Source organism: Schistocerca americana, chromosome 5 (genome assembly GCF_021461395.2).
Source record: "Schistocerca americana isolate TAMUIC-IGC-003095 chromosome 5, iqSchAmer2.1, whole genome shotgun sequence".
In the NCBI taxonomy this organism is placed as follows: Eukaryota; Metazoa; Arthropoda; class Insecta; order Orthoptera; family Acrididae; genus Schistocerca; species Schistocerca americana.
Genome location: NC_060123.1, coordinates 588,566,195 through 588,579,787, shown reverse-complemented (window position 1 = coordinate 588,579,787; position 13,593 = coordinate 588,566,195). Strand labels below are relative to the sequence as shown.

At 41.9% G+C, this 13,593-nt stretch overlaps 1 protein-coding gene across 1 annotated transcript in view; it reads right to left on the bottom strand.

Annotated features, from left to right (window-relative positions):
* LOC124615617 (ras-related protein Rab-43) overlaps positions 1 to 13,593 on the bottom strand; it is a 62,510-nt gene that overhangs the window by 44,406 nt on the left and 4,511 nt on the right. Inside the window, exons 2-3 of the mRNA XM_047143623.1 lie at positions 5,052 to 5,136; positions 4,697 to 4,795 (exon numbers count right to left, since the gene is read on the bottom strand). Coding sequence (XP_046999579.1) covers positions 4,697 to 4,795; positions 5,052 to 5,136 — 184 coding nt within the window. The remainder of the gene's footprint in view (positions 1 to 4,696; positions 4,796 to 5,051; positions 5,137 to 13,593) is intronic.

The following is a 13,593-nucleotide window of genomic DNA, read 5'->3' as shown; positions in this document are numbered from 1 at the left end:
TGGTCGCTGCAGCCAGAAACGGTGATCTGTGTGTGAATTGTGCTTGTGTGAATGTGTGCGTATTTTCTATTTCAGAGGAAGAATTTTTGCTGAAAGCTAAAATGTGTAGCAGTCTTTTTGCTGCACCTCTATCCGACTCAGAGTCTCCTCTATATGGTAACAATCTACCCCTTTCGTAATATTGTTATTACAAAGCGAAAATACCCGCCTGTGTGATGGGCAACAATATACTTTAACGCCATACTTTTACACTCCTGGAAATGGAAAAAAGAACACATTGACACCGGTGTGTCAGACCCACCATACTTGCTCCGGACACTGCGAGAGGGCTGTACAAGCAATGATCACACGCACGGCACAGCGGACACACCAGGAACCGCGGTGTTGGCCGTCGAATGGCGCTAGCTGCGCAGCATTTGTGCACCGCCGCCGTCAGTGTCAGCCAGTTTGCCGTGGCATACGGAGCTCCATCGCAGTCTTTAACACTGGTAGCATGCCGCGACAGCGTGGACGTGAACCGTATGTGCAGTTGACGGACTTTGAGCGAGGGCGTATAGTGGGCATGCGGGAGGCCGGGTGGACGTACCGCCGAATTGCTCAACACGTGGGGCGTGAGGTCTCCACAGTACATCGATGTTGTCGCCAGTGGTCGGCGGAAGGTGCACGTGCCCGTCGACCTGGGACCGGACCGCAGCGACGCACGGATGCACGCTAAGACCGTAGGATCCTACGCAGTGCCGTAGGGGACCGCACCGCCACTTCCCAGCAAATTAGCGACACTGTTGCTCCTGGGGTATCGGCGAGGACCATTCGCAACCGCCTCCATGAAGCTGGGCTACGGTCCCGCACACCGTTAGGCCGTCTTCCGCTCACACCCCAACATCGTGCAGCCCGCCTCCAGTGGTGTCGCGACAGGCATGAATGGAGGGACGAATGGAGACGTGTCGTCTTCAGCGATGAGAGTCGCTTCTGCCTTGGTGCCAATGATGTTCGTATACGTGTTTGGCGCCGTGCAGGTGAGCGCCACAATCAGGACTGCATACGACCGAGGCACACAGGGCCAACACCCGGCATCATGGTGTGGGGAGCAATCTCCTACACTGGCCGTACACCACTGGTGATCGTCGAGGGGACACTGAATAGTGCACGGTACATCCAAACCGTCATCGAACCCATCGTTCTACCATTCCTAGACCGGCAAGGGAACTTGCTGTTCCAACAGGACAATGCACGTCCGCATGAATCCCGTGCCACCCAACGTGCTCTAGAAGGTGTAAGTCAACTACCCTGGCCTGCAAGATCTCCGGATCTGTCCCCCATTGAGCATGTTTGGGACTGGATGAAGCGTCGTCTCACGCGGTCTGCACGTCCAGCACGAACGCTGGTCCAACTGAGGCGCCAGGTGGAAATGGCATGGCAAGCCGTTCCACAGGACTACATCCAGCATCTCTACGATCGTCTCCATGGGAGAATAGCAGCCTGCATTGCTGCGAAAGGTGGATATACACTGTACTAGTGCCGACATTGTGCATGCTCTGTTGCCTGTGTCTATGTGCCTGTGGTTCTGTCAGTGTGATCATGTGATGTATCTGACCCCAGGAATGTGTCAATAAAGTTTCTCCTTCCTGGGACAATGAATTCACGGTGTTCTTATTTCAATTTCCAGGAGTGTAGTTTCTGTACAATCTGAGTCAGCCTCTTCTCATTTTTCACTGAATCTATCCATCCAGTCTTTATTCTTCTGTAGGAAAACATTTCAAAAATTTGTTTTCTGTTTTCTCACCTCGTCTGAACTATTTATCATCTGCATTCCACTTCCGTAAAATGTTACACTCCAGGCACCCACCTTAAAGAAATACTTCTTAACACTCAAATTTATATTAGATATTAATAAATTCCTCTTTTTCAGACATTCTTTCCTTGCTATTGCAAGTACCGGTATGCATATTATACCCTCTTACCTCCCATCATCATCAGTTATTTTGTTCCCAAAATGGGAAAACTCATCTATTACTTTCAGTGTATCATTTTATAATCTAGTTCTCTCAGTATTGCCTCATTTAACTGACAACATTCCATTACAATTGTTTTACTTTTGTTGGGGCTCATTTTATAACCTTTTTCAAGACACTGTCTATTATGTTCAGTTGTTCTTTGGCACAATTACAATGTCATCAGCAAACCTCAAAGTTTATAGTTCTTCTCCCTGAACTTTTAGCTTGTACCTGCAGTCTGGTTCCTGTACAAGTTGTAAATAACCTTTTGCTTCCCATATTTTAGCGCTGCTACCTTCCAAATTTCAAATAGTGTCTTACAATCAACAATATCAAAAGCTTTATTTAAATCTACAAATACTTCAAAAATGGCTCTGAGCACTATGGGACTTAACATCTGAGGTTATCAGCCCCCTAGAACTTAGAACTACTTAAACCTAACTAACCTAAGGACATCACACACATCCATGCCCAAGGCAGGATTCGAACCTGCGACCGTTGCGGTCGCGCGGTTCCAGACTAAAGCGCCTAGAACCGCTCGGCCACACCGGCCGGCATCTACAAATACTACAAAAGTAAATTCGCTCTTCTTCAACAATCTTGTAAGGTAAATCGAAGGGTCATTACTGCCTCACATGTTCCCCCTTTTCTGCAGAAACCAAACTGATCCTCCCCAAGGTTGGCCGCTACTAGTTTTTCCATTTTTCTGTACATAATTCGACGACTCAGTATCCTGCAACCAGGGCTTATTAAACTCTTGTCAAGTAATATTCACACCTGTCAACACCTTCCTTCTTTTTAATTGAAATTATTGTATTCTTCTAGAAGTCTGAGGGTACTTTGCATGTTAAGCTTGCACATTAAGTGGAATAATTTTGTCAGAGTTGGCTCTCCCAAGGATCTCAATAATTGAGACTGTTGTCCACTACAGAGGGAATGTTTCCACTTAAGACTTTCAGTGTCCATCAAATAATTCTTGTAGTATCATATTTTTCATCTTCACCTACTTCTGCCCTTTTTATCACACTGGCCTGAAGTTTGTTTCCCTTATACAATCTCTATACATTCACTCCACCTTTCAACTTACTCTTCTTTGACTAGTAACGGCTTGTCACATGGGCTCTTGATATTTATACAGCTGCTTCTTATTTCTCCCAAGGTCTCTCTAATTTTTCGACACACGACTTCTATCTTTCTCCTAGTTACACATGCTTCTACAGCCTTGGAGTCATAAGACAGATTTAAAATACTTTCACTGATTTCAGAAATAACCTCAGAAAAATGTAGACATTTTGAAAGGAATGTTGTGTAAGCCAACACTATAAATGACTGCCAATAAAAAGTTGGTCTTACTATGTTCATTATTGTTATTCCCCACTGTGTTATGTCTATTATTTTACAGGTTCTGTGGGATTTTTCTTTCAAGAAATATGTGAGTACATAGCGTGCAAACTATCAGCGACTGCCACAATTTTCTTCTTCTTATCGCCCACACTTTCTAATAAATAACCTACTTTCGAGGTGCCAAAACATACAAGAATAAATGAAATGTCTATAAAACGCCACACTGTACAATGCACTTGTGGTGAGACAGATGCAATTCCTGAAATCCATCACCTGTGGTCTCTGGCCTGCCAAGGAGCACTGCAGTCCCAGATCCATGGACAGACCATGAAAACCACCGCATTATGCCGCATGCAAACAGACCCAGCCTTCGGGTAGATCGGTGAGACTAGTTATAATGGGCAGGGCTTGCACATCAGTGGGAAACTATGGGCATGCCCAATCTGTTAAGAGATACCTGTAGAAATGGCCTGTGCTTTTGGCCCAACATGGAAGTCCATTCGTGTGGCCAGCTTTCATTTGTCACAGACATCATTTTGATGAAATGAGGCTGCCATGACCAATACGCAAACAGAGAAGTTGCACAAATACTCTGAGAATCAGTACTAATCAGGATAGGTAGCAACTCACCATAAAGATGATCTCTGAGCTGCAGACAAGCATATAGAAAAGACAACAACACACTCACAACTAAATTTTTGGCCATAGCCTCTGTCAGAAAATGAGAGCACACACACATTTACGCTATCACTCAGAGACAGCACACGCATGACCACCATCTCCAGCCACTGCATCAACAATCTCTGAGAATCAGATAAAAAAAAAAAAAAAAAAAAAAAAAAAAAAAAACAAAAAAAAAAAAAAAAAAAAACTACTACTCAAGCCTCCCTGTCTCTTATCGGCAGCTGCAAGGCTAGTGGCATAAGTGGTGGCAGCACTGACTGTAGGCTGAGGGGAGTGGTATGAAGGGGAGAAGGAGTAATAATGAGGGAGTAGGGAAGCGGTGCAAAGCCAGCGATGATGCATGACTCTCAGTTAACAAACTATTTCATCCACTGAGATAAAAATGAGATTTTTCCAGTGTTTTTTTTTTCAAATTTCTTTTTATTCCCCTGATACATTTGAAATTCCCTGATATTCTTTGATTTCCAGAACTTGTGGCAACCAGGACAATTAAATTGATCAGTGAAGTCACTCAGTTTCAATATAATTTTGATAAAATGACTAGGCAATCGTGAAGAGCTAAATTGTTTTGTACCTATTTTTCCAATTACTCCACCTGTTATCAAATTTAATAACACACAAAAAGAGAACAAAATGATCAGCTGTTTAATTATCAATACTTGAGCAGTACTTACCAACCAGTACCAACATCACATTTGAAGCCGTGTATCTTCGAACTTCTTCTATCCACCTTTGCAGGCTAAGAAATGATGATCGCTTGGTTATATCATAAACTAAAATACACAAAATGGAATAAACAGCTAAATAAAAACATGAACCATACATGCAGAACATTATATTTGGAACGAACACAGATATGGACAATACTCATAAGGTAACTTTCCAAACTTTATTACATTAACATGTTGAAACTGGTAGCAAGACACAGAAAGCAAATTCACAACAATGTATATTAACTTACTTACCCATTTTGTTTTTAAAACACAAAATTATAAGAAAATTCTTTAAATAAATTACATGAATTCTTACCAATTATAACACCATTTGCTGAGCGATAATAACTCTGTGTTATTGTCCTAAATCTTTCCTGACCTGCTGTGTCCCAGATCTGGAGCTGTAAAAATGCAAATATTTACATAGCCTGCGAAAAATTCCATTGCCTGAATATGCCTGAACATAAAATATGAATGTAGAAAAATTAAAATTAACACAGCTCTATTTAAAAGTCACCGGGACAGAAGTAAGGATATTAGACTTGAAAAGTGATCCTTCACCAAAACCAAGAGAAAGAGAGAACTGAAAAATGGAAATATCTTTCCTTGTCTGCATATAGGTGCAGGGATGAAAGGGTAGTTATTCTTCAGCTAAAAATGGCCTTTACATGTTCCCTATTATTGTGCACTTGGTGGAAAGTTTCTATCGTTACAGAAACATTGCTACAATATCTTCATGCTGTTGTTGCTGTTGTTGTGGTCTTCAGTCCTGAGACTGGTTTGATGCAGCTCTCCGTGCTATTTTATCCTGTGCAAGTTTCTTCATCTCACAGTACCTACTGCAACCTACACCCTTCTGAATCTGCATAGCGTATTCATCTCTTGGTCTCCCTCTACAATTTTTACCCTCCACGCTGCCCTCCAATGCTAAATTTGTGATCCCTTGATGCCTCAGAACATGTCCTACCAACCGGTCCCTTCTTCTCGTCAAATTGTGCCACAAACTCCTCTTCTCCCCAATTCTATTCAATATCTCCTCATTAGTTATGTGATCTACCCATCTAATCTTCAGCATTCTTCTGTAGCACCAAATTTCGAAAGCTTCTGTTCTCTTCCTGTCCAACTATTTATCATCCATGTTTCACTTCTATACATGGCTACACTCCATATGAATACTTTCAGAAATGACTTCCTGACACTTAAATCTATACTCGATGTTAACAAATTTCTCTTCTTCAGAAACGCTTTCCTTGCCATTGCCAGTCTACATTTTATATCGTCTCTACTTCGACCATCATCAGTTATTTTGCTCCCAAAATAGCAAAACTCCTTTACTACTTTAAGTGTCACATTTCCTAATCTAATTCCCTCAGCATCGCCCAACTTAATTCAACTACATTCCATTATCCTCGTTTTGCTTTTGTTGATGTTCATCTTATATCCTCCTTTCAAGACACTGTCCATTCAGTTCAGCTGCTCTTCCAAGTCCTTTGCTCTCTCTGACAGAATTACAACGTCATCGACGAACCTCAAAGTTTTTATTTCTTCTCCATGGATTTTAATACCCACTCCGAATTTTTCTTTTGTTTTCTTTACTGCTTGCTCAATACACAGATTGAATAACATTGGGGAGAGGCTACAACCCTGTCTCATTCCCTTCCCAACCACTGCTTCCCTTTCATGCCCCTCGACTCTTATAACTGCCATCTGCTTTCTGTACAAATTGTAAATAGCCTTTCGCTCCCTGTATTTTACCCCTGCCACCTTCAGAATTTGAAAGAGAGTATTCCAGTCAACATTGTCAAAAGCTTTCTCTAAGTCTACAAATGCTAGAAACGTAGGTTTGCCTTTCCTTAATCTAGCTTCTAAGATAAGTCGTAGGGTCAGTATTGCCTCACGTGTTCCAACATTTATACAGAATCCAAACTGATCTTCCCTGAGGTCGGCTTCTACTAATTTTTCCATTCGTCTGTAAAGAAGTCACATTAGTATTTTGCAGCTGTGACTTATTAAACTGATAGTTCGGTATTTTTCACATCTGTCAACACCTGCTTTCTTTGGGATTGGAATTATTATACTCCTCTTGAAGTCTGAGGGTATTTCGCCTGTTTCATACATCTCACCAGATGGTAGAGTTTTGTCAGGACTGGCTCTCCCAAGGCCGTCAGTAGTTCTAACAGAATGTTGTCTACTCGGGGCGCCTTGTTTCAACTCGTGTCTTTCAGTGCTCCGTCAAACTCTTCACGCAGTATCGTATCTCCCATTTCATCTTCATCTACATCCTCTTCCATTTCCCTAATATTGTCCTCAAGTACATCGCCCTTGTATAGACCCTCTATATACTCCTTCCACCTTTCTGCTTTCCCTTCTTTGCTTAGAACTGGGTTTCCATCTGAGCTCTTGATGTTCATGCAAGTGGTTCTCTTATCTCCAAAGGTCTCTCTAATTTTTCTGTAGGCAGTATCTATGTTACCCCTAGTGATACTCGCTTCTACATCCTTACATTTGTCCTCTAGCCATCCCTGCTTAGCAATTTTGCACTTCCTGTCGATCTCATTTTTGAGACGTTTGTATTCCTTTTTGCCTGTTTCATTTACTGTATTTTTATATTTTTTCCTTTCATCAATTAAATTCAATATATCTCTTGTTACACAAGGATTTCTACTAGCTCTCTTCTTTTTACCTACTTGATCCTCTGCTGCCTTCACTACTTCATCCCTCAGAGCTACCCATTCTTCTTCTACTGTACTTCTTTCCCCCACTGCTGTCAATTGTTCCCTTATGCTCGCCCTGAAACTCTGTACAACCTCTGGTTTACTCAGTTTATCCAGGTCCCATCTCCTTAAATTCCCACCTTTTTGCAGTTTCTTCAGTTTTAATCTACAGATCATAACCAATAGATTGTGTTCAGAGTCCACATCTGCTCCTGGAAATGTCTTACAATTTAAAACCTAGTTCCTAAATCTCTGTCTTACCATTATATAATCTATCTGATACCTTTTAGTATCTCCAGGATTCTTCCATGTGTACAACCTTCTATCATGATTCTTGAACCATGTGTTAGCTATGATTAACTTATGCTCTGTGCAAAATTCTACCAGGCGGCTTCCCCTTTCATTTCTTAGCCCCAATCCATATTCACCTACTACATTTCCTCCTCTCCCTTTTCCTACTACCGAATTCCAGTCACCCATGACTATTAAATTTTCGTCACCCTTCACTATCTGAATAATTTCTGTCATGGAGTAATACAAACTTATTTTGGAAGTAAAGTTCAAAATTTTCTCAACATGGCTTATTCTTACAGAGACAGAAATTTTAAGTCTAATAAACAGAGAAAAATTCCATAAACTGAAATTTTAAATAACACTGTCGATATGGAACCATCTTATAGAGAAAAATTAATTGCTTACGCCAGTGCCATTTTCAGATGACTTGTTGTTGCCAAGTTTCACTAAACGGATGCCAATACTATACACAGTTACTTGATACAGGCAACAGAAAATTCACAGCGCAACTGCCAATGCTGCCTACAATATAACGTATACATACTGCATCGCCTGTGTAACTGATGGCAAAAACCACTTACTGTTATTTGCAACTGCAATAAAAGTTTCTGTCTGCAAAGCTTAAGTGTACGCTCTGGCAAGGATCAATGCGACTCTTATGGGGTCATGCCTGTCCCAACATTTTCAGCCTCACAAGGTACAATAAGACCAACAGCAATGCATCTTGTTCCTGTCATGGGCAGGGTCAGAATTGTTTGCATTACTGCCAAAGCTCTACACTGTCCTTAGCATTTAGCACTTCAGTGGAAATTCTCAATATTTTTCAAGCTACTAAGTATCTAGAGTGGTCCAATAAATAGTGGGTGCACATTCACATGGCATAACGATTTTGGTACAAATGCAGCAAAATCAACTGCAAAACTACACACGCAGATGTTATGATTAATGAAACCATCCGCAGGGAAGCACTAAAACTCCCAACCCCTATGTTAGAGGAAATCATTCTTCAGCCTGACCTGGAACTACAATGGATTCCTGAACCAACAACAATACAAGAGCAGCAACTGTAATTGTATACAAAGTGGGAGACATTGACAGTTCAGAATGCTCTACAGCCATTTGAAGGGCTGTCACATTGAAAAAATTGAGTTCGATCATGTTCCACAACTACAATTACAGACCACGTAGCAGAGCTTCCTGTAAGTCTACATTTTCAAGTAAAATTTGTTTGCACAGGGGAACAGTGGAAACAGTTTCACCAACACAGGCTCTAAAGCAATGGAAGTAAGTATAGTTGAAAACATAAATAGTGTTGTTAAAACACTATACTTTTACATACCCCCCCCCCCCCCCAATCTATTTCCAAACCAGCATTAAGTGGTGGTAGGATCCCAAATGATTTTTCAGGTGGACTTTGGGGCCTCCCACTTTGTTGATAAATCTCAGCACTATGCTACAGTACTGAAGGCTGCAACCAGAATATATTTCCTTCGTGGGCTTTTGGTACCGTAAGGATCCGCCCACCTCCCCCTAGGTGACTCACAAGGAGACGTCCCAATTAGTGGGATCGACTTTTGAAACAACCTATACAGTGATACAGGTTAATGTCCAACGAATCACAAGCTGCAGCCATTCATCCTGGTGGTTGGTTGGATGATTAAACGGACCAAACTACTGGGTCATCAGTCCCTTTTTCCTCAGACTAACAGATCTACATGACTGTACATCAGTGATGGCCTAACACACAAAACCAGGAGAAAAAATGGAAATCAGTGTTTGGCATCAGTGCCCGGTCTGGCCACCTTGGTGCAAGTCTTATTACATTCGACGCCACACTGGGTGACCTGTGCGCTGGATGGGGATAAAATGATGATGAAGACAACACAACACCCAGTCCCTGAGCGGAGAAAATCCCCAACCCAGCTGGGAATCGAAATCGGGCCCGTAGGACGGCAATCCGTCATGCTGACCACTCAGCTATTGGGCAGGGGAAGAACATCCCAAGGTCTACCAAAGCTAAACAAAGGCTAGATAAGGTACAAAAAAGAAGAAAGAAAGACAGGCAGGTGAGGTGCCCCATCTATGGAGCAGCCAGAAGCCCCCAAACAAAGTGCAATGAGGGGACGTAATCCACCACTTAATAGAGGTACCCCACTCAGAAATTGTCCATGAAAGACAAGCAACACGGACACGGCAATAGAAACACAGACAGACATAACGCCAACACGTCAAACATGTGATGGTGGAAGGGGCAGGAAGGAAGAAAAAAGAGTGGGTAGGACGAGGATAGTGTGGACCACTGAGCCTAGACATCCACAGCCCGATCTGGGAGGAGGTGGCAACAGAGTGTTCTGCCAACCCCTCAATGGGCTGATAAGCTTCAGTGGCTCTCCCTTAAAGAGAGTAGTAAAAGCGTCCTTCACAAATAAAATGTAAAACTAAGTCAGTCGCTGAGGCATCGTCTCTGAACACCAGGTGTAGCACCAAGTCAGGGAGATTAAGAGTCTGCCACAGGGTGGCTAGGTTGGAGCAATTCAGAAAATGTGAACCACTGTCAGACGGGAACCACAACAACAATGGAGTGGGTCCTCATGATGGAGGAAACATCCATAAGCCAGCTCAGTATAGCCGACGTGGACCTGGCAAGGGACAGTAGAGTCCTTGCGAGAGGTCTGCATGGAGGACCTCCACAGCTTCAAAGTCTCCTTTATCACCCATAGTTAGTTTGGTGAAGTCAGAATGAGCCAGATCCCTAAAACTTGACAGCATAATACAAATTGGAGGTCTGTTTCCAGAATACCAATCTCAAGAGTTGGCTTTCTGGTAGCCAGTTTTCAGGCTATCAGTGAGTTCATTCTCCAGGAGCCCAACATGGCCCAGGATCCTGACAAAGGTCACTGAGTGTCCATATTGTTCAAGGGCATACAGGGAATTTTGGAAAGCCATAACCAAGGGATGGCAAGGGAAACAGTGATCGAGAGCTCGCGAACTCCTCAAGGAGTCTCTGCAGATGAGAAAGGACTCACCGGAGCAGGAAAGAATATGCTCAAGTGTATGAGAGATGGCTACCAACTTTAAAATGAAAACCTACAGCCATCCAGCAAGGGGCACACTTCACTTCAGCGTGTCTCGCATGAGTGTAAGCAAAACCTACGTGACCAGCAATCATCAAGCCATCAGTAGAGCCCATTTCTGAGCCCCGAGATGCACAAAGCTTGGAGAAGTATAGAAATATTGGTGACAGAGGGCCTCGGGGTGAAGTGAGTCTTTTGGAGCTTGTGATAGGTCAACACAAAGCTGTGGCCAAGGGATGCACCATGGAGGTGAACATGAGTGGGCCCGGAGGGCAGGTGGTGGAGGAAACAACTGGAATTCAGAGAGGATGGACCGGATGAAGATTGCGGCTGTTATCACTGAACTGGGCCACTGTTACCAGAGATGGAATTCCGTGTTTGGAAAGAGGAGACGGTAGTTCAAATACTTAGGAAAGCTGAAAATTTGTGTAGCATAATGGGCAAGCTATTATTGGCACCTGATCTGCACTGGAGGGACACCAACCTCCACGAGTCAGCTGTTCACACGGCTAATTCGAAAGGCTCCAGTCGCAAGTCAACCCCACTCATCCCGGTGGGTCCTTGCTTGCGAGTAATGGATGGGAAAAAATCTGAATTTCATGTGATGATCTGTAGCTTCAAATAAGAGTAACATTCTACAGACTGGTTGCATAGCTTAGTGGTTAAGGTAATGACTGCACGTATACAAGGTTGTGGGTTTTAATCTTGTCAGGTGCTTCAAAATTTTTTATTTTTTAATCTTTACCGAAATTACTGAGGCCATTCCTTTTATTCAATTAATTAGCTTAAGTGTGTGTTTTCCTATTCCTCTGTCAGATCGTATTAGTCACCACATGAAATACACCATTTGTTCTAATTTCTCTTTCTATCAATTTTTTTCCAGTTGGAATCCTTGTTCATTTAATTTTGATTATTGTTATGTGTTAATTTCAATGTAATTACTTCCATTTTATGATCTTACATTTTTGTCCATGTTGCTGCATTCATTACTTGTATTTCTCATTTTGTCCGCCCCCGGTAGCTGAATGGTCAGCGTGACGGATTGTCAATCCCCTGGGCCCGGGTTTGATTCCTGGCTGGGTCGGTGAATTTTCTCCGCCCAGGGACTGGATGTTGTGCTGTCATCATCATCATCATCATCAACATCATCATCCTAATCGACTGCAGGTCGCTGAAGTGGCGTCACATTGAAAGATCGGCACCCAGTGAACGGTCTGCCTGAGGGGGGCCCTAGCCATATGATTAAATTTTTTAAAAAAATTTCCCATGTTGCTTGAATTTCATTTTACTTATAATACCTGCTTTCAATGACAATTGTCATCCAAAAACACGCACATCTTGTAATGAAAAATACATTCTTGACACCATTGCACAATCAACATAAATAGATTATGTTGTTGGCTTTTTTTAATTTTTTTTTACTGACAGATTGGCATTTTTGCTTTAAATATTATGATATATAAACAAAAATAATTAAATTCGCCTGCACAAAGATTCCAAGAAAATGACAGGAAGAAAAAAATAAGAGCAACTGATGATGTTAAAGCATTGATTAAGATGATGTGATGTGACAAAGGAGTAAAAATTTAAAAAAAAATTGCATGTAAGCCAATTACCTGAATAAAAATAATGATCATTATTTCAATAAAGACTTGAAAAAAATTAATCAATGCAGCTGACAATATTCAAACTGACAACATTTTCCATATGAGGTAGGTACCTTAACCATTATGCTACGCAACCCGTCTGACAATTGTTACTATTGGTAAACATACAAAGCATTAAGCAAAATTCTTAAACGAGGGCCCACCAGAGTGAATGGCGGCAGGGAGTGATTCCTTGAACTTTGACCTACATCACTGTATAGTTTGTTTTGAAAAGTCGATCCCACCAATGGGGACCTCTCCTTGTCAGTAATACTGGTACCCAGGTTCATACCATTTCATGACTTGGAACCATTATGACATTCATATTTGAACCTTTTTCCAGGTAGCCTAGATTGCCGCCCCCCCCCCCCCCCCCAACCACAAAAAAAAAAAAAAAAAAACACTCACATTACACTGAAGATAGATAAAAAAACAAACAACTGCCCACAGTAGATTCCTTTCATGTTAAGAAATGTAGAGATGAACTCAGCACATTAGTAACAATCAAGTCCAGGCAATGGGCTACCACACTGTCATCAGGCAGCACTGCAAAATTTGTACATGTGGGAACTTTTAAGACCATGACCACTGTTACCCAATTTCTTGGCCTGTAAGGCTGCTAACTAATCTTACAGGTGCAGTCTGTTATGAAGATAGATTTAGCAGATGCATATCTACAGCTGCCATTTAGGGACACTTCCAAACAACATACTGTTGTCAGTAGAGTGTGTGACCTAAATCAATATCATCAGTAACTTCCAATATGAATTAATAGTGTTCCAGAAATTTTTCTGAGATTTGTGGAGCAGACAGATTACTATATCCCACACTACAAAAACTACCTAGTCGATATCACCACAGTAGCAACAAAATAATACAGCAAGGGAAATCTCAGTCATTCATATCTTGCAAGAAGCTGGGCTTAAGTAGAACAGCTCTAGATATAATTTTGTTTTAAAGGTAACCCAAATACTTGAGAACATTTCCTGGACAGAAAAATAATATGGCCTATCATCGCATCTCTATAAGCTATCTGTAGTAATAATAAATCTGTAAAACTGTTGTAGCTGTTTGAACATACTTCCCCAAAACTACTGGGACGAATTTTCATAGGGTTTTCGCAGGTAACT